This window comes from Cibotium barometz, chromosome 23 (genome assembly GCF_041138505.1).
Source record: "Cibotium barometz isolate CiBa-2024 chromosome 23, ASM4113850v1, whole genome shotgun sequence".
NCBI lineage: Eukaryota > Viridiplantae > Streptophyta > Polypodiopsida > Cyatheales > Cibotiaceae > Cibotium > Cibotium barometz.
The window spans coordinates 47,521,543-47,543,060 of record NC_141068.1 but is presented as its reverse complement, the minus strand read 5'-3'; the positions used below and the strand labels follow the sequence as shown (position 1 = coordinate 47,543,060).

Below are 21,518 nucleotides of genomic sequence, written 5' to 3'. Positions count from 1 at the left end.
GAATATTCAGTACAAATTAATGGTTACCAGGGCCATTAAAATTTACTTATTGGGTTGGAAACAAAGCACACCAGACCATAGTAGCAACAAAACGGGAACGGGAATGGAACGAAAGCCCCATTAGGGGAACGGGAACGGGCCACAAGGGGAACGGAAACGAGGGGGAACGGTAAGGGGGAACGAGAGAGAGAAAGAGAGGGAAAAGTAAGTAGCCTTGCTGCCTTGCCTTGGAAAGTAGGAGTCAAAGTCTAAAGAGACTCCAGAGAGGAGCCCACTCGTGACTCAGAGCTGTCAAGTACCCACGCCGCACGGGCCTAGGAAGTATGTGGGCAGGCGACAATAGGGTACGTCGCTCAAGGATATCCACAGGCGGCTCGCAACAACAGGTACACTTTTTCTCTTTTTTTTTTGTTTTCTTGGCCAAACATAAAAAACGTTCCCCAAAGGGGGAACGGCAGCCAAACGTTCCATGAAACCGTTCCCCCACGTTCCCCCACGTTCCCCTGGCCGTTCCCATGCCAAATCGTTCCCCCATGCACGTTCCACCCGGTTTAGGCATCTCAGCCTTGGGGGAACGCGTTCCACCGTTCCCAAGGGGTGGAAACGGCGTTCCCCTGCTACTATGCACCAGACAAAAGACCACCTCACTGAAGCTCCCGCCCCCCTCCCTGCTTGCGCTGCCTGCATACCTGCGCCCCCCGCCTACCTGCTTGCTCTCTCCTCGCGCCCCCCCTCTTTCCTCGCGCCTCCCCTTGTCCCCCCCACCTGCCTTCGCTTTTGCGCCCCCTCCATCGCTGCACTGCCCCCCGCCCTTCCTTTTGCCCCCCCCCCCCCCCCCCCGCCTGCCTTCGCTGCTGCGCCCCCCTCCCTCGCTGCATTGCCCGCCACCCCTCCTCGCCTTCGCCCCCCCCCTCCTTCTTTCGCGCCCACCTCTACTCTGCAGCGCCCCGCCCCCCCCCCCCCCCCTACGCCAGCTCTTTCTCCACCCCTCCCCTCTTGCGCGCCGCTCCCGCCCCCCCCCCCCCCCCCTTCGCAGCTTCACCCCCCCCCCTTCCTTTTTCTTGCTGACTTCCACCCCCAGGGGGGTTTTTTTCCTTTTTCTTCGGCTTTCGTCTTCTGCCTCTCTGTGTGCAGCTCGGTTCTTGCAGGATCTCCGCTTTCGCCTCGCCTTCGCCATAGCTTCAGACTCTGATGGACGCTCCTCCCGCCCCGCCTCAGAGGGACTCATCCGCAGCCCCCTCGCCCGCCCCTGAGGACACCCCCATCAGGCTCTCTCTTTCGCCAAAAGAGGAAGCGAGCCTCACCGCAGAGGTGGAACGCCTCCAGGCTCATTCCACCATCTGCCGTATAGTCGGCACTCGCCCCAGTAGAGGGGAGATCCGGGATCTTCTCCAGGCCCGCCTTCTTGCAGATGTGGGCAAGATCCTGGACGTACAGCTACTCGGTCGTGGACATTACCAGATCGAGTTCGAGACCGCCCAGAGCGTGGCCAAGGTCGTTGCCATGAGTCCCCTTGACATCAGGGGTGCTCGGGCTTTCTTCAGACCTTGGCAGCATGGCTTTGACCCAGCAGCGGCTGAGCAGGGAGAGCGCCTTTTTCATGTTACAGTTTGCTTCCCTGGACTCCGCCGGGAGTATCTTCCGCTCCTCTCTAGGATAGGAGCATTGGTGGGCTCGGTACTAGAGATTGGCCCCACAGCAGCTTTAGTGGTGGCCAGAGCAGCTGGGCTACCATCGGTCAGAGTTTTGGTGTCTTACATCTCCTCCCTTCCTAAGGCCATTCAGCTACCTAGGATAGGGGGGGATGGATTGATCAGAGAGTGGAGTTCTTGGGGCTCCCGAACCAGTGCTTCATTTGCAGGCAGGTCGGTCATCTTGCCAAGGCCTACCCTCGCAGGAGACCCCGACTCTCACCACAGCAGAGCAGGCCCTTGATGGCCTGCCCACAAATGCGGCTCGGCAGGCTGCCTCCGGGACACCTGCTCAGGCCACAGAGACCTCGGAGTGGCAGCCTGGACAGGGGCGCCGCGCCGAGGGAGACAGCCGCAGCAGCACGCTCAGAGACCGCTGCAGCAGCAGCCACAGTCCCAGCCTCACTGGGTTCCCGTGAGGAACAGCTTTGCTCCTCTCCAGGAGGAGACCCCTGCGGTGACGACTGAGGACCAGGAGATGCCAGCACCCCCTCCTTCACCCCCCCCACCCCCGTCCCCTCCCACCGCCCCGCTTCCACCTTCGCCTCCTCCCCTCCCCGCTCCGGTTTCGGCAGCGGCTCCCTCTCCGGCGCAGCCCGACAGAGAAGCGCAGTGTTTTTCAAAATAGAAATCCCATGATTTATGCTGCAAAAGGGAATTGGGACCGAATTCCCTGCGGGAAATAGAAGAAAACCAGAGAAACGGCGCATTTTCACAGGGAGGTGTGCAAAAAAAAAAAAACATAACCAGAGCTGAAATCTACCAGAGACTCTAAAATTGTGATGAAGGCTACTGTTTAGGGCATCTTGGGGTTTGAATTAAAGAGAAAACGATGCACTGTCCAATGTTATGATCTTCAAAAATCTCACAGTATACAAACGAATTGATGTCAAAAACTTTACGAATGCTGATTTTGGCGCATACTGCAGTGAAGCAGAACATGGGAAAAGCGAAATTCATGAATTCGCTTTCTTTTATTATTCTGAGATAAGTATTTTTTTTTTGTTACTTACGATTTTCTAAAATCGTAAAGTCTTTGGATAAAAACATTACCCTTTTAAGGTTTTTGTACTTCAAGGCTTTGGAAAGTTTTTTGGGTTTGAGAGTCCTGGTATATGAAAGTATCAAAGTACAAAGAGTTTCCTGGATTTGGATTTTATTTTGTAAAAAGCTACTTGGTTGGATTTTGGATTTCTAGACATGGAGTTTTCAAAAATCACATGAATATGTTGTATATATGCCATATGCCATCTTTTGCTTTGTGAGTTGTTGGAATCTGAAAGCAGGTTTTCATGAGATCAAGAGTCATTTTGAAATGGTGATGTTGGCAATATATGAAATATGTGATGTGAATGGTCACATGTATGTAGAAATCTTTTGAAGATTGTGTTGTGCCTACATGTGTTATGTATGAGGCACTTGGATAAAGGGTCAGGAGATCTATGCTTGGAGCTGGTCATGCTCTTGACACATAACTTATGTGCAATCATCAAGTTGAATTTGGAGATGTTTTGAAATGAATTGGCACATGTACATGTCATCCAAAATGGAGATGTCATATCCCCCTTGAAGAGAAATATATTCTGTTTCCTTGCTGGGATTTGGAAACGACTCTCACAGCCAGAAGTCTCGCACTTGCCCGGCGATACCGCCCACGTCACAACACCGCCTCACCTTCTCGGGAGGCCCTGGCAGTCCTTTGGCGTTCACCTGCAGTCCGGAGGGCGCTGAGCACCGACCTCGCTCGAGCACCACAGAGGAGACCTACCATGCCGATTCGGGCTTCACGGATATCATCTATCCGCAGTCGGCTGAGTCGCCTCGGCATTAGACAGCGCTCGGAGGCTTTTGATTACGCCTTCACACGGCTTTTTGGAGCAGAGGGCCCCCATGAGCCAGCACCCATCCGAGTTCATGTAGTGATACCTCCGGCCCGCGGGGAGGAGGCACTTTATTCAGCGGTGGCCTTCTCGTTCCCTCTACGTGGCCCTTGCGACCGGGAGTGGACTCTAGAGCTCGCTCTTAGCACTTTGAACTCAGGCAGTTGAGTTTTCTCATCATGTGAGCGATCTGGAGGTGACAGATGTGATAGGCCGACTATGGGAGTTGGCTCATTTTTTCTTGGATCCCGGGAGTGTGGATGCCTCAAGGATTCGACATTTGCTCATTCGCATAGTGGCAGACTTAGCATGCAACCCTGGATATGTATGTATACACGAGGTTGCTCTGTCAGAGCGGGAGGCAGTCGCCATGGGCCAAAGCCATTGGCGCCTGATCCGTGATTCTTGCAGTACACCGGGTGGGCAGATTCGCAGCCACTCGGATGGGGACTACTCTCCATCCAAGCCGCTTGCGAAGGCCCACCGTACGGCTGAGACAGCCTCCACCTCAGCAGGTCATCCATGAGGATCATCTCATGGAATGTACAGGGCCTTGGCGGAGCACATTTTATACGCTATCGTGGTTGCTTGAGGCAGGAGCTTCAGAGATGCCTGGTTGGTGGCAGCATTGATATTTTGATGATGCAGGAGCACCACTTGGGTGAGAGCAGGATCCGGAGATATGGTTCGGTGATGCGGTTCGGTGATGCCTGGTAGATGGGACACCTTTTGGTCTACAGGGTTTGGTCCTTTGGGTGGATAGGGAGGAGTATGCATGGTCATTGCAGATGTATGGCGGCAGGCCATTGTGGATCGAGGGATCATTGTGCCTGGTAGAGCACAGTATGTCATTCTGAGGATGCATGATGAGCTATTGGGCGTGCTCAACGTCTATGCGCTCAATCATGCTAGTGCCAGAGCAGAGTTCTGGACCCAAGTTACGGATGCATTGCCAGAGGCCACACATTGGTGTGTCGGGGGGGAACTTCAACATGCTTGAGGACCCGGCCGATAGGGTGGGAGGCAGTCATGTTACAGTGCACGGCACGGAGCTTGCAGCCTAGGACCGGTTTTGCATGTCACTGAGGATCACTGATGCATGGCAGCATGGGGCCTTCTCCCACTCTCAGGACAGTCTTAGTTTCTCTCGGTCGGACCGCCGGCAGGGAGGGACTAATCTTTTTTTTTTTTTTTTTAAATAGAAAAGATCCTTCTATTAGTTAATGAGAAAACGCCATAAGGCTACAAAGCTCGCCTCGCAAGGAGGGATAAAAACACAGTGAACTCCTGAGCTCCACCCCCGTGGCTGGCCGCTCTCTGGGGGGGGCTACCTAGTAGTACATGTGGGAGGTGAGAAAAGCCAAACTGGAGGCCTGTAGTGCCAAGTGACATCCTCGCCCCTCGCGGTGAGGAAAGGGCCAGGCTGCCAAGTGCGGAGGAAAGCCTTGCGGCGCCCTCTCATGCGATCCGAGTCGCCCTGGAGTTTCCCCCAGCCAGTGTCCTCTCAAGGTGTGAATGATGTCCACCCAGAGGGCTTGTATGACCTCCGCCGGTGGAGTCGCCTGGCGGTCAATGGCCTCCCTGCATCGGGCTCTCCAAATGTGCCAAGCCGTCATGCTGCTGATCAACTCCCATCTGTGCCCGACCCCCTCCTGAGGGGCTGCCGAAGAGAAGTCTGGCGTCGGAACCACCGCCATCACCCTGTCAGAGACCTGGATGGTCGCACTGCCAGGGACGTCCTCATATCCAAGGGCCGGGCAGCTGTCCGTGGCCCAAGCCACCGCACCCCACGTCACCAGCATCTCACCTGGTGAGCCTGCAAAAACCATCCTGAGAGCGCGCTGCCAGACCTGCTGTGCCTGTGGGCAATCCCATAAGCAGTGCCGCTGCGACTCCTGTGCATGGCCGCACCAAGGGCAGGACGCTGGGTGATTGCCGAAAGCTAGCCAAGCCCCCACAGCCAGTCCTCTATGCGCTGTGATCCAGAGAAACAGCGTCACCTTCCGGGGCCGGAAGCTGGCCCAAAGGCGCTGCCAGAAGTCCCGAAGAAAGGCAGGGGAGAGCCCCTGTCGCCGCCAATGCTCGGCCGCCGCCGGGGTGCTCGCTATCCTGTGTCTCTGAATCCGCCGCCCCAGCCTCGCTGTGTACTGAAAAAAGGGGATGCCTGGGCTGGTGTGGGCCAAGTAGGGATCTCGCCAAAACCACTCAACTGGATCCCACTGAAGGCGAATAAGAGGCCTGCTGTCCCAAGCCCATAATCTCCAAGAACAGTCCTCCCCTATCGAGGCCGGTGAGGGGTCTACATGCCACTGTCTCTGATGAAAGCCGACCACCCGCACCCTCTGAAGAATACATCCCTGGAGCCCATCCAAATCTAGTCGTGTCCTCTGAAGCTGGCCACCCTCTCCCACCTCGAAAGTGAGTGGGGCGACTCTCTCCGCAGTGCCGCAGACGGCTAGAAGGATCTCATGCCGAGTAAAGACACCCATCCATTGTGGAGGTGGAGGGTCCTGTACTGGGGTCCGCCACTCCCTGGGGATGGCCGCCTCAATGTCCTATCTCATCAACTCTCTGCCCCTCATCCCACTGAGTCTCCTCTCCTGAGCCTCTAGAGGCAGCTGCTGAAAACCTATCCAGTCGTCTAGGGACTGGGCTGGGCCTGAGCTCAGCGGGCCCCACGACACGTGAGACCGCGATCCAACCATATGGCCACTGGGGAGACGAATCAAGGGGTTCCAGATCAAAGGCTGCCTCAGGCGCTCCTCATCGGTGCCCGGGGGAGTCTGGAAGAGTGACGGCCTCAGATGCGACCAGGCCCTCAGAAGGCTAGCTGCAAAACGCTCCTCGAAGCCAAGGCCCACTCCTCTGGATCGCTGCTCTGTAAAGATCCACCTGATGCTGGGGGTCCAGGGGCCGCTAAGAGAAGGGGTGCGGCTGAGCATCCTGGAAACAAGAAACTCCTTCCACGGCTCAGCGCCTGGCAGGAGGCCACGAACTACCAACTTGCCAAGCAATGCTTGGCTTTGGCAAATAGGATCAACAATGCCCAGGCCACCTCTCTCCCTCGGCTGAGTGATCACCGCCATGCCACCTTGGCCCTGGCGGGCCGCCCGTCGCCACCGGACCAAAGAAAGTTCCTGATGAGCCTCTGCACTTGGCCAATGCATGCCCGAGAGAAGGCCCAGCAAGAAGTGATGTACCACATAGTAGCAAGCAGAACCTGGTTGGCCACAACTACTCGGCCAGCCAGAGATAAACGAGCGGTACTCCAATACAGAAGCTTCTTCCGAATGCTCAGAAGAAGGGGGGCTATCTGCTGCTCCGGAGATATGTCAATGCCCACATAGCATCCCAAATAACGCACTGTAGTGCCGGGGGGCAGCCACTGAAAACCGTCAACTGGCCTCCAAGTCGGGGGGGGCATAGAGCTGACCCACAGCCCACACGACTTGTGCCAGTTGATCAAAGCGCCCGAAGCTCTGCAAAACCTGTCCATGGCTAAGGCGAAGCGGCGGAGGTTCTCCTCACCTCCCTGAAGATAGACAGCAGTGTCATCCGCAAACTCCGAGTCTAGGAGCTCCTCCGAGGTGCGGATGGGAAGCTGGAGGCCCCGCAAACCTGTATCCTGTGCCGTCAAAAAAGTGCTCATGGCCTCCGCCACAAAAAGAAAAAGAAAGGGCGCCAAGGGGCACCCCTGCCGCACCGAGCGCGAGAGCTAGAACCTCTCTCCGCGCACGCCCTGTATCAGCACCTGGCTATGAGCCGATGTGTAGAGTGCAGAGACCCCACGGATCCACTGAGGGGGGAAGCCCATCCTCTCCATAGTGCCTTCCAAGAAGGCCCAGTCCACTCGATCATATGCCTTCTCGAAGTCGAGAAGGAGCACTGCCAGATCCTCCTGTCGAAATCTAGCCAGAGCCGTAGCCTCCCAGAAAGAGAAAATGTTATCCAGAATGCTCCTATCCTGGATGAAGCCAGTCTGCGTGGAGTGGATGATGTCCGGAAGGTGAGGCTGAAGCCGCCTGCTGATCGCCTTAGCTAGGACCTTGTAGGCCGTGCCTAGCAAGGTGATCGGTCTCCACTGTCTAATCTCCAGTCTGTCTCCTCCCTCTTTGGGGATCAAGTGGATCAACCCCTCTGCCATGCTGTCCGGCATGACTCCTGACTCCATAATCTCCTGGAATGCCAATCTGAAGCCCCTGTGTAAGAGGCCCCAGTACCTCTGGAAGAAAGCCACCGAAAGACCGTCCTCTCCTGGGCATTTGCCCCGAGGTAATGCCTGAAGAGCCTCCTCCAGTTCCGTATCCGAGAAGGGGGAGAGAAGGGAGTGCTGCAAATGGGCCGGCACAACCGGTCTCGTGAAGCTCCAGACTGCCTCCCGAGCCTCTCTCACCCTGTCATCTGCTGGCTCAGCAGAGAGAAGGTCCCTGTAAAAATCTGTGGCTATAGCCCGCACCCTGGGGGGATCCACCACAACCTGGCCATCAGCCTGCCGAAGACGCCTGAGACCCTCTCGTCTGAAGCGAGGCCCTGTCGCCTCAAAGAAATCTCGAGTCACTCTGTCTCCAGCCTGTGTCCAAAAAGAAGTCCGAGCATGGAATCGGAACTCCACCCTCCTCTCCTCGATGGATCTGATCTCCGTGCGAGCTGACTCCATCTGCTCTGAGATCCAAGGGCTCGTAGGATCCCTCTCCTGGAGTCTCTGGAGGGACGCTAGACTCCTCCGTAGGCTCCTCTCCTGCTCTCTGAAGGCCTCCAGCCGGTCCAAGGCAGCCTGTCTGAGCATCTGGCTGATCTCCTACAAGCCACTGGCAAGATCGCTGGCTGCCGATCCTCTCCTGAACTGCAGCTCCTGCCAGACCTGCTCAACTCTGATCGCAATCTCGGGCTCCTCTATGAGACAGTCTGGAATCCGGACGCTCTGGCCCTGCTCTCCTCTCGTGGGGTCCTCGATCTGGAGAAGCACTGGATAGTGGTCTGAAAACGAGGAGCCTGCAAGTATGCCCACTGTGCCACCTCTATCACAGGCCCACTCATCAATGTAAAACCTATCGATGCGGGATAGGTTAACTCCTGTGGCCCGTCTATCCGAGCGCGAGAAAGATAGACTCCCCTGCAACCTGCCAAACTCCGGGAGAGTCCACGGATCCTGGCCTCTCACCTGAAGCACTAGTTCCTCCAAGGCAGCGAGCTCCGGCCCATGAATGGTCTCCTGGCTGCCCCCCATCTTGTCCTCTGCATCCTCCAGCATGTTGCAATCCCCTCCGAGGCACCAGTGGTCTGCCAAGGGGAGGGACTGCCTAATGGTGCTCCAGAACTCGGCTCTCCCGGTCGCCCCATTTGGGGCGTAGAAGTTGAGGAAGCCAATGCGGTCTTCCCCAACCCCGAAGGATGATCCACTGCACACGACCCTGGACCAGAATGCCAGAGTCCACAACCTCGGATAGAAGCTGCTCGCTGACTTAGATGCATACTCCACCCTGGTTCCCCTGGGAGCCATATGCCGGTGACCAAAAAGTGTGACTCCTGCCTGGCAAGATCTTCCCGAAGGTGTGCGGGTACGCCCGGCAGAAAGGTGGTGCTCCTGGATGAAAAGGATATCTATGGGTCCTCCAACGAGAGCCCTCTGGATCTCCTGGCGAAGTCTGCCCCGACCAATGTAGCAGCGATGTCCACCGAGACCCTGGATGTTCCATGGGAGGATCCTCATGGATGAGCTATGGCAAGTGAAGCAGCCTCCACTGGCTCACCCCTCTCAACCGGCCCGGATGATCTGCCCTCCACTCTGTGAGTCTTGGGCGTCGGCTTGGAGGGAGAATAATCACTGTCTGTCCGGGTGCGGAGTCTCTCCAAAAAGAGGGTGACCTGTCTCTGTGTCCAGCCCCACTCCGCCTTCGCCCTGTCCAGGGCATAGGCGTGAGACCAATCCTCTGCACATATGTATCTAAAGGTAGGCTGCACCCTCGGGGCGGCATGGAGGAGAATCAGAAGCACCGCCTCAACTGAGGTGTGGACCGGATCCGCCCGCCAGTCTCCTATACCAAACAAGCTCATGCGGGCTGAGTGTAGTCGGGTCTGCAATAGGTCCATGAGCCCCAAGTCACTGAAGTGGTGAGAAAACTCCAGTATCTGATCACGCAAAACTTCCTCTACAGAGTTGCAACCCCATGCTGTGTCTGGGGCAACACTGAGAGGAAAGGAGAAAGCCACCATGCTGCTCACCACTGAGGGAGAACGAGAGGGATGGCACACCACGCAAACTCGCAGGGGCGCGACCAGTGTCTCGAACGGGCCAGCGTCCAGCTGGAGGCACCTGAAAAAACCGTAATCCACTGGTAGCCCCATCACTCGTGGGGGCCCCACAGGGGAGGCTGGGGAGAACTCTGTGGTGGCGGGCGAAGCGAGGATCGCCATCTCCACCGGCCCGGCGTGGCGGTGGAACAGCGCTGGACTGAGCTCTGGCCTACCCAGCTGCGCTGCCCCGGGGCAGTGGGTGGTCTGGCGAAGTATCCTGGAGAGGCCGAGGGAGGGATGGGGGCTCGTGGCGAGGAGGGGGGAGAGCGAGGAGAGGATGGAGAGGCATCTGCCAGAGGATAGGTGTCAGGGAGGGCCGCCGGGGGAGGCGGGAGGGGGGGGACTGGGGGGGGAGAGGGGAGGGTGGAAGGAGTGCTCTCCGGGTGAGGGGAAGGGGAGCCGGGGGTCGAAGAGTGTGGCCCAGGATCCTCAGGAATCTGCTCCAAGGAGGGGGCGAGGCCCCCCGCAGGGGGAGGCAGGAGCGGGGTCTCCACGTGGGAGGCTCCACCAGCGGCCTCAACGGGCACTGAGTCTGAATCCTCGTCCATCGGGCTGGGACCTGCTGGCCGCCTATCCCTGACAGGAGCATAAGTGCGGATAGGTGCCTGCACGCCAGCCAGAGTCGCCTGTCCGCCAGCCTGTGCTGCCTGCTGGCGTCTGCGACGACGGCCCTTGCGGGCCGGGCGTTTCCGTCGGCGAACCTCCTGCCATCCTCCGCCGGGGCCTGCTCGTCAGATAATGGCGCCTGCTGTGACGAGCCAGGGATGTCCGGTCTCTGAAGTGGATGGCCACCCCTCGGGTCTCCTGCAGGGGGTCCAGAGGCGGCATAGCGTGAAGGATGAGCCCCCTTGCGGGGACAGGCGCGTGCGAGATGACCCATCTCCCGACATATATAACACTGGCCAGGGAGGCCCGAATACTCCACGCGCTGTATCATATGTCCACCAAAAAGACAAGGGAGAAGGATCGTCTTCGGGAGGGACTCCGGTGACGGAACCACAACCCGAATGGCCGGGAGTCCTGCTGCCCGAGCAATCACTGAAGCCGCTGTCTGAGGCGTCTCCACCACCTGCCCGAACGCCTTGCCAATGGATGACAAGAGGGGCAAGTACTCCCTACGGAGTCCAGGAAAACAGATAGTGACGGGGAAACCTGTCGCACCTGCTAGCGGGTCAGAAGCGGGGTCGAAACCATGAGTCCATCGCGCCAGGAACGCCCGGGATGAGCGGGGGGCAAAGGGGCTCCGAGCCAGCACCATCTGAGCTGCCTGTGGGGACTCGAAATCCACCTGATAGTAGCCACGTTCCAAAAAATCTACGCTGACGATCTTGGCGGGCACGCCAACAAGGCTGCCTTGCAGAAGGTCGCGAAGCTCTCTCCGCATCAGACGGCTACCCACTATCTTACAGACCAAGGAGGAGGCTTCAAGAGCGGAAACTGTGGAAACAAACAACTGAAGATCTTCAGCTGTGAACTCCAGACGGAGACCGGAATCGGCAGGGTTAGTCGGAGCGGCTTCCATGGAGTCCTCCAGAGGGAAAAAGCCAGAAACCGGGGTCACCAACGGGAGGGACACAGCCCTGCGAGGAAAAAAGAGAGGCGGAGGGCTACAGGTCGCGGGGGCGGGGCGGGGGGGGGGGGGGGGGAAGCTGAGGCGGGGAGGAGTTAGCGGTGGGCGGAGGGGCGAGACGGAAGGGAGGAGAGAGAAGGGGGAAGGAAGCAAACGGCAGGGGGAGTGGCGGGGAAGGCAGCGAGGAAGGTGGCGAAGGAAGAGAAGGCGGGGGGAAAGAAAGCGGAAAAGAGGAGGGAGGCGGGGGAGTGAAGGCGGGGGAGTACGCGAGGCAGAAGGCGGTGGAGAGATGGCGAACAGGGGCGCGATGAAGAAGGAGGGGGAGAGGGCGGAGGAGACAGTGGAGGACTGGCGGGGGGGAGAGTGGGGCGCGATGGCAAGAAGCAGCGGGGGGGGAGAAGCGGAGCTCGCAGGCGAGGTCAGGGAGGGACTAATCTATCACGGATTGATCGCTTTTATGTGGGCGACTGGTTAGGGGAGCGAGGGGACTCCGTCGGCATTCTCGCTGGCACCTCATTTTCAGATCATGCGCCAGTTATCTTGACATTGGAGGAGAGGACACGGGAGCCCAGCTTGCAGTTGAGGATCCCAGAGAGGGTACTTACAGATCCCAGTCTCGCTGAGGACATTGAGAGGATCTGGCATGATAGTCAGTGCTCTGACCAGGATGCAGCAGGCCAGTGTGCCCAGGGACTCATCAAGCTTAGCTCTTTTCTGCACGCTGCTGCAGCTTTGACACGGCTGGGAGAGATTCGCGAGCGGGAGCATCGGCTGAGATGCAGCCTTGCTTCGCTACAGCGCCTTCAGGAGCAGCAGCCTGCATGTGAGTGGGTGGCGTCACAGCTGAGCCAGGCACGCCAGGAGGTTAGAGAGGCAGAGGAGCAGAGACATGAGTTTTACTATCGTCGTCAGGCCTCTCAGTGGACGCAGCTTGGTGATAGAGTGACTGGGGAGTTTTTTTGAGATCACTGGACCCCGCCATGCTCGAGCAGGAGTCCGCCAGCTTGGTAGACCGGATGGATCGGTAGTTACTGAGCCCGGGGAGATCAGAGCCATTGCCACTGCATTCTATAGAGACCTGCTTTCAGCAGAGCCAGCCCACTGAGGATCGAGATGCTTGCACACAGACTGTGTGGGCCCATGTGCAAAGGAGGGTCACAGATCGTATGCGTACAGTTCTTGGTGCACCTCTTTCAGAGATTGAGCTTGCCGAGGCCTTGAGGGTCCTGCCGCGACATAGTTGCCCAGGTGAGGACGGACTGACACCGGCCTTTTTTATGCGCTATTGGGACCTTTTGGGGCCAGGCCTCCGTAGGGGCTTTCAGTATGTTTTGGACACTGGGGTGATGCCACAGAGCTTTTCAGAGGGCTTAATCTTTCTTATCCCCAAGGGGGAGGGAGTATCAGATGATATTCGGCATTGGAGGCCTATTACGATCCTCAATACTGTCTACAAGGTCTTAGCAAAGGCCTTGAGTTTGAGGATCCAGCCCTTCCTGGGGGAGTTGATTCATGCTACCCAGACAGGATTCGTCAAGGACCGCAGTATCCTTGACAACATCTTTACTTTCTGGGAGGCGACGGCCCGAGCTAGATTTCTTGGCGAGGACTTGGTCGTGATGCTTCTCGATTTTGAGAAGGCATACGATAGAGTTGATTGGGGTTTCTTAGAGGGCACTATGCTTCGCCTGGGCTTTGAGCCAGGATGGATCAGAGGGGTGGCGGCTCTGTATTCCACAGCTCGTAGCCAGGTGTTGATTGCAGGAGGACGGGGGCCGAGTTTTGAGCTGACCAGATCAGTCCGTCATCAGGGATGTCCCCTCGCCCCTTTTCTTTTTCTCTTCTTTGCGAAGGCTATGAGCATGTATTTGACGGCAAAGGAGGTTGGTTTGAGAGGACTCCAGCTCCCAGTCCGGGGGGAGGACCTGCTCGAAGCTGAGTTTGCAGACGACACGGGCTTATTTTTGCATGGCCAAGAGGCCAATCTTCTTCGGGCAGAGCAGTCGCTCCAGGTTTTTAGTGCAGCTTCAGGAGCATTGATCAATTGGCGCAAGACAGTGGCCTTTTGGATCAGTAGTGCTCCCACTCCGGCATGGAGCCCGGACCCCGGTTTCAAATGGATTCCTCCTGGCACAGCAGTGCGGTATTTGGGATGCCAGATTGGGCTAGATTTGTCACCTGAGCAGCAGATTGCCCCGCTTCTTCTGAGCATTCGGAAGAAGCTTTTGTATTGGAGTACAGCTCGACTATCCTTGGCTGGGAGGGTGGTGGTGGCAAATCAGGTGCTGTTAGCGACCATGTGGTACATTACGTCTTGCTGGATCTTCTCGAGCTCTTGCATCAGCCAGGTATACAGAGGCTGATGCGGAACTTTCTTTGGTCTGGGCGGGACGGTCAGCCAGCCCGGGCAAAGGGTGCATGGGCCGTTATTACTCTTCCGCCGGCTACAAGGACTCTCACAGGAGTTCCTGGAGGATTTTTGGGCTCGGCTCTGGGCTAGTCGACAGGCCTGCAGAATCTCGACTTTCCAGTGTGGCTGGTCGCCCACAGGGGCTCAGCAGTTGGCACCTGGCTTGTTTACAGCGGTCTTCCGGCGGCCTGCGTCCGATGCGGCCACCCTATGGAGACACAGAGACATTGCCTTTGGGATTGCCCTCAGGCGCAGCAGATTTGGCTGCGGATGCTGCGTATTCTGGCCCCCCTCTCTCCCGAGAGTATGTTTACGTGGGGTGCCGCTGCTTGGTCGACTTCGTCAAGGCCTGCTATGGGCTATGAGATGGAGCAGGACAGTCAGGCCATCAGATTCATTAGGGGCCAGCCTCGCCTGGTTCCGGCACCGGATTTCTCGTCCGCCAGCTGGACACAGGAGAGGGATTTACGATGAGAGCTCCTCAGCAGCCTCACCATGTTCACCTAGAGGGCCCGGTGTTTCACGGCCTTTGAGGGGAGACTGGAGCCACCAGCAGAGACTGTACGGGGGATTTGGCAGGAGTTGATCTACACCCTGCGAGGACAGTATGACCGCATCTGGGGCGACTCGGATGAGGCGATCTTGCGGCGCCAGGCCTTTCACACCACCTGGCGTAGCGGCCCCTTCTATACCTTACACACGGGATCCCCCCGTTGGCATTACAGGCCACCTGTTTGGCTTTCCCCCCCCCCCCCCCTATTGTATGATTTAGCCCCTCAGTCTTGTACTGATGCTTGTATTTTGCAGCACCTAGGGAGAGTCTCCCGGGCTGCTTTGCTGTATTCACTGCTCTGTTTCTCTTATGAGCAGGAGAGATCTTTTGTAGCCCTACGGGCGTTTTTATATAACTAATGAACTTTTCTCGGGAAAAAAAAAAAAAAAGCATACCAGCCTTTTTTTTCAGAAAAGAGACTTCTATTAAGTAAAATACAATCGTACAAAGGGAGATCTAAAATCAAAAGGTAGGGTGATTTCAACCAATCAGGAAATCTTGTACATTTTGTTTGCACAGATCTAGAAGATCCTTTTATGCGGGCCCAAGTCGCCAAAAGAGTGTGAACAATGTCACTCCATATACTGCAAATACACTGGGTGTCATAAACATGAATACCCTCGAAGGCCTCTGAGCATCTAGTCTTCCAGATATGCTACTCTGTGATAATAGCAATAATCTCCCAGGTTGCTGTCAATACTCAGCGGAGGTGGTGTATCTCGTAACTAGGGGATATCCAGAAACAAACATTTATGTGCTATGCCCCTACGGACAAGTAGGATCTGCTCCCCTGCCCCCAAAAGAAGCTGTGGGCCAGACTGAGTCAACCATGCAATAGCTCCCCAAGTAATATAGATAGGATCATTCCTCAATATGCCCAAGAGCTGGGCTATAGATACCCAGATCCTCTGTGCTCTTGTGCACTTCCATAAGCGATGATACACTATCTCTGACCATTGAAATTTTTAATTACAGCAAGCACTAACATATGTGATATCATCCCAAGTACAAGATTTATGTTCATATTGGAAAGGTTTCCTCTCTAAAGAAATAATCACTAGTATAATCTTTGTGATTAATTTGATTAAAGATGAGGTGAAAATGTGATGATTTTGACTATTGGTCATTGGACACAGGAAGGGGTTGACAGTCGTTTTCTCTTGCCCTTACAAGACGTTACAAAGTCAATTATCACGTTGGAGCTAAATGCCGACAATGTGAAATTTATTGTGAACAGGTTAGTTTTGATAGCATGCTATAGTTTGAAAAAATCTCTAAAAAATCTATTCATTACATAGTGATTAGACATGCATGGAGGGATCCAAGTATGCATAAACATTCTTATCTTCTTCTTCTTCTTTTGGGAAGTAGATATTTATAATATTAACACTGAAAGTTCTTTACAAACCAGTTCAAAGGGACCGAGGGCCATTGCAGTTCAGCAGATTACATAGCATATTCCACCTATCCTCTTCCCAAACAAAGGAAAATTGGCTCCAAGATACATGATACAGTAGTTGCATACAGGCTATCATCATTGCTTTAGTAGTGCATCCTTATGGGGGCAGCTTCTCCAAGATTTGCTTTCCTATCCACACCTTCACCACTGGTCTGGTCCCCAAGGGGTTCTCTATGAAGGCCACAAAAGTATAGGAGGGGTGTTTGACTTATCGGTACCATCTTCTAGTCTTTGGCCCAAATTTGGGGAGCTTTGCCTTCACTTCATATCCGGGACTCCCCTGCATAACATCATGAGTTAGGCACCCCCAATATGTGTAAGGATCTGCAAGCCTGCACAACAGCTAATCCCAGATTGCAGAGAGCAGATAGCCTGAAAAATGTTAGCATTCTTTAACATGTTAACATAATAAATGGACCAGCACAGATGAATACAGTTATACATCACCTCAGTTACATCTATTCTAGTGTTCCCCCCCTTCTGAAACACTATGCTATTCCTGGATATCCAAATTTCCCATAAACAACCAAATCTAATAATATTAAATATAAGATTATTATCATCTTCAGAATCTACCCCCCTTCCAAGAACCCAATCCCCCCACAGTCCCACCCAGAATGCATGCCTCCCTTCCTCGTGAGCTGATTGGGGCAGCAACCTGAAGTGAAGTTTCTTTGAAGCAACTTGAAACCAAGGGGGAGAGCCAGCAGGCATACTTTTCCATAGGAAGCCCTGGAGTTTTACTGGAATGTAAGTCTCCCATATCAGTTTCCATCTATTCCTCCTGGTTCCAACTTTCCAATTGACTTTCCAGACCTTGTTATAGTATTCAAAATTCACCTCACTTTTCCTTAGTTCTAGGTACAGAGCCTTAGTTGTTCCTTTGTCTAGTTTCACACCCCATTAAAGCATGGTGGAAATAATAATAACCGCCACTGGGAAACACCCGACTACAATGAAGAAGAAGAATTCCTCTACAACAACCGATCTTCAAAACAGCATTACAAACAGCTTGAAGATCTACTGCGACAATCAGAGGACTCAGAGGAAGAGGAATGTTCTAAAAAGAAGAAGAATCATCTCACCCTACAGCAAGTAGCAAAAATAACCAAAGGATTTTCTTGGAGTAGAGATAAATCCCGACCCAGACTGCCAGTCAAGGCAAAAGGGAAATTCCAGAGCAACACGGAACAAGTGACGAAACTCAAAGCAGAATTGGCTGAACAATCAGAAGAACTAAGACAAGTGACCTACTACTACAACCAGGCCATAATGGATAATCAATCATCTGCCCAGGATAATATGCAGCTGAAAGAAGAACTTGAAAAGTACAGAAAGGCACTTGCCAGACATTAAGAAGATCTTGATTGTCTACTAGAAAAGAATGGTGAGCTCCTGGCCAAAATGGAGCTACTACAAATTCAATGCACAGAAGCACTAGCCGATTTCTTCGAATCCAGTATCAAGATGGTCAGTATCTCTCTCGATCAAATAATTCTGGAAACAAGGATCAAAACAGAGATCGCCAACAATCAATCTTCTTTCCTCCCCCTCGACATGTTCATCGACACTGGTGCCACAATAAGCATGATCAAGCCTGGGCTCATTCAACCCAAAAGGATGAATAAATGCAGAATAGATGTCACTTATGTAAATGGCACTAAAGGGCTAATCACAAAGACATTTGTCATGGACATCCTGATCAACAATCTAGCAGTTTCCATCAGATTGTATGTCCATGAGAAGCATGACTGCAATATCCTAATCGGCACTGACTTTCTGCACACCTTCGAAATGTATGCAGTATATCCCGAAAGGAGTATCTTCAGAATCAAGATTAAAAAGGGACATTATGAAGATCTGAAGATAAAAGGAGTAGCCGCCCTTACAAGCAGGCCTATCAAGAAGGTAGTCGAGCTACCAAATAAAGAGGATTCTACAGAGGCGTTCTTCAACACTGAAAGACAAAGGTATGCTGCAGAAATCGATGCTATGCATAAAAAGTATCTAACCCTTTGCTCCGAAGATCCCCTTGCCAGATGGGAGAAATCAAAATCTGAAGTCGAGCTACCACTTAAAGAAGGAGCCACTCCGACCAAAGCCTCTCATCCTGGAATGAATCCTGATGATCTTGAAGAATGCAAGAGCCTTATCCAAGAAAGGCTAGCCAAAGGATTAATCGAAGAAGCAGATTCTGACTGGTCCTCTCCTGCTTTCTTCGTCAACAATCATAATGAAATCAAAAGAGGGAAAAAGAGAATGGTGATAGACTACAGAAAGCTAAACCAGCATCTGAGAGATAAAAGGTATCCTATCCCCAACAAGGATGAACTGATCAGGTCAATCTCTACTGCTAAATGGTTCTCGCAGCTGGACACGAAGTCCGGTTTTCATCAAATCAGGATTGCCGAGAAAGACAAACACAAAACGGCCTTTGTACTCCCACAAGGACAATTTCAATGGAAAGTGATGCCATTTGGATTAAAGAATGCACCCTCAGAATTCCAAAGATGCATCGACTAGGTCTTCAGGCAATTCAGGAAATTTACAGCTCCTTACATCGACGACATTTTAATTTTCTCAAAATGTCTTAAAGAGCACCTCGAGCACTTGGAACAAGTCTTTAATAAACTTCAGAAATCTGGATTTGTGATTTCTGAAACAAAGCTTCACATGTTCCTTTCAGAAGATAAATTTTTTAGGAGTAACAATTTATTTGGGACAGATAATGCTCCAGGAACATGTTATACAGAAGATCTGCAGTTTTGCCGAAAGATTTCCAGATGTCAAGGTTGCACAAAGGTTCCTTGGATGTCTCAACTATGTCTCTTGGATCTACCCCCTCAACCTCTCCAAAGATCGGCAACCTCTCCAAAAGTTCTTGACTCACAAGTCCGAATGGACTAACAAACAGACAGAAGCGGTCAAGAAGATCAAAGAAAAATGTCTCTCTTCCAAAGATGCGTCTCCCCACGGATGGACATCTTACAGTCTATTCGGATGCCTCTGACAAATATTGGGGTGGCATTCTCAGGGAATCGAAGGATGGGAAGGAAGAAATTCGCAGATATGCTGCAGGAAGATTTCATGATGTAAAATTAAATTACCCTTCCATCCACAAGGAAATTCTATCCGCCAAAAATTGTTTTGAGAACTTCCGACTGTTTGTTCTTCCCGTGGAATTCAAACTAAAGACAGATCTCAATAATTTCATGGGATTTCTCTCTTCAGAAAATGTGCGAAAAATCGGCAACGGTCAACTTCTCTGGTGGGCGGGATGGTTTGCCTGCTGGAAGTTCAAATCCGAACATGTCAAAGGCACAAATAATTGTGTTGCTGACATGCTAACTTGCGAAGGATCAGTGGAATCATTATACGCACATTGCTCAAAAGTTGATGTAACATAGCCCGCGTGGCTTGGGTGAGTGGTTGCACCTTTTTGTCAACCACATAATATAAAAATGCTATTGATAGCCGTTTTTTCGGCTATCCACATTAACACAAGGAGCTACCTCGGCCAAGGAAAATCACATAAACTCTTTGTCATAAATACCTTTTCACTGTAAATAGGCGTATGTGCGTTAGGGACTTTACCCATATCTTCTATATATTTTTTATATTATTATTTCATTTCATAAAAGGGCCTAAATATGGGGGTCTCTATTTTCTCTAGTTATGTAAATACTTCATTAGGTGTGTGTATTACAAAACCTAAATATATATTTTTTATTTATTATTATTCTTCTTCTTCTTCATAATACTTTTGGACCATCATTGTACATATGCTTCAATTTCACCATGCATAAGTAAATCCTATGCCCTCACATTTCTACCCACACCGTGTAGAAAGCCTACTACCTAAATCACTTTTTCCTTAAGACTATTTCATCTTTTATTATCTCATCTACCCTAAAATAATGAGGGTCTCCCTCCCTTTTTTTTTTTTTCCGGAGAAAAGATCCTTTCATTAGTTATATAAAAACGCCCGTAGGGCTACAAAAGATCCTCTCCTGCTCACAAGAAAAACAGAGCAGTGAACAAAGCAAGGCAGCCCGGGAGACTCTCCCTAGGTGCTGAAAAGTACAAGCATCAGTACAAAGAATTGAGGGGCTAAATCATACAATAGGAGGGGGGAAAAGCCAAACAGGTGGCCTGTAATGCCAACGGGGGGACCCCGCGTGTAGGGTATAGAAAGGGCCGCTGCGCCAGGTGGTGTGAAAGGCCTGGCGCCGCAAGATCGCCTCATCCGAGATGCGGTCATACTGTCCTCGCAGGGTGTGGATCAACTCCTGCCAAATCCCCCGTACAGTCTCTGCTGGTGGCTCGAGTCTCCCCTCAAAGGCCCTGAAACACCGGGCCCTCCAAGTGAACTAGATGGTGAGGCTGCTGAGGAGCTCCCATCGTAAATCCCTCTCCTGTGTCCAGCTGGCGGACGAGAAATCCGGTGACGGAACAAGGCGAGGCTGGCCCCTAATGAATCTGATGGCCTGACTGTTCTGCTCCGTCTCATAGCCCATAGCAGGCCCTGACGAAGTCGACCAAGCAGCGGCACCCCACGTAAACATACCCTCTGGAGAGAGAGGGGCCAGAATACGCAGCATCCGCAGCCAAATCTGCTGCGCTTGAGGGCAATCCCATTGTGTCTCCATAGGGTGGCCGCATCGGATGCAGGCCGCCGGAAGACCGCTGTAGACAAGCCAGGTGCCAACTGCTGAGCCCCTATGGGCGACCAGCCACTGGAAAGTCGAGATCCTGCGGGCCTGTCGACTAGCCCAGAGCCGGGCCCAAAAATCCTCCAGGAACTCCTGTGAGAGTCCCTGTAGCCGCCAGTGCCCCGCTGCAGCTGGAGAGACCATCCTCCTCGCCGTCAAAATATGCCGCCCCAGCCGAACAGTATACTGGAAAAAGGTAATCTCTGTGGCCTCAAGGGATGCATAAGGATCATGCCACTCGTACTCCCCAGGGTCCCACTGTAGCCGGGCCAAGGGGCGCGCTGCATATGCCCATATGTGCCAATCCGGGAGCACATCTGCAGGGTCTGGGTCAATATGCCACTTCCAAGAAGCGGCGGCCACTACCCGTATCCTCTGAAAGGTGCACTCTGCAACCAAAGGCGACTCCACCTCCACTCTCTGAAGTCTTTCCTCATCCTGAATCTCATAGTAGAGGCATCTGTCATCCTCAGTGCAAGCTCTGACAGCAATCAGGATCTCCAACTGCGTAAAGGCTCCCATCCACCGTGGGGCCACTAGCTCGATAGGCATGAACCACTCCTCTGTGAGTGCCTCCTGAATGTCATCCCTCATAATCAACCCCCCTCTGAAGTGACTCAGCCTCTCCACCTGGATCTCCTCTGGGAGACTGCAGAAGGCCTGCCAGTCTCCAAAGCTACGTGCTGGGCCTGCCGCCAAAGGTCCCCAGGCTAGACAAGGCCAAGAACCCAGCATATGACCCTGCTCTGTGCGAACCGCTGGGCTCCAGATGAGCGGCTGTCTGGCCCGCTCCTCAACACAAGAAGGTCGTCGCTGAGAGAGCCCCGGTCTCAGCAGCTCCCAAGCTCTCAGGATGCTCAAAGCAAATCTGTCCTCCCATCCTCTACTGAGGCCTGTCCTCCTCATCTCTATGAAGATCCATCGAATCTCTGGTGCCCAAGTGCCCCCT

The 21,518-nt window shown here is 53.4% G+C and overlaps 1 protein-coding gene across 1 annotated transcript in view; it reads left to right on the top strand.

Moving 5' to 3' along the window:
* Positions 1–14,956: 14,956 nt before the first annotated feature.
* LOC147626019 (uncharacterized) overlaps positions 14,957–21,518 on the top strand; it is a 43,741-nt gene continuing 37,179 nt past the window's right edge. Inside the window, exon 1 of the mRNA XM_086817887.1 lies at positions 14,957–15,635. Coding sequence (XP_086674013.1) covers positions 15,505–15,635 — 131 coding nt within the window. The 5' untranslated portion in view covers positions 14,957–15,504. The remainder of the gene's footprint in view (positions 15,636–21,518) is intronic.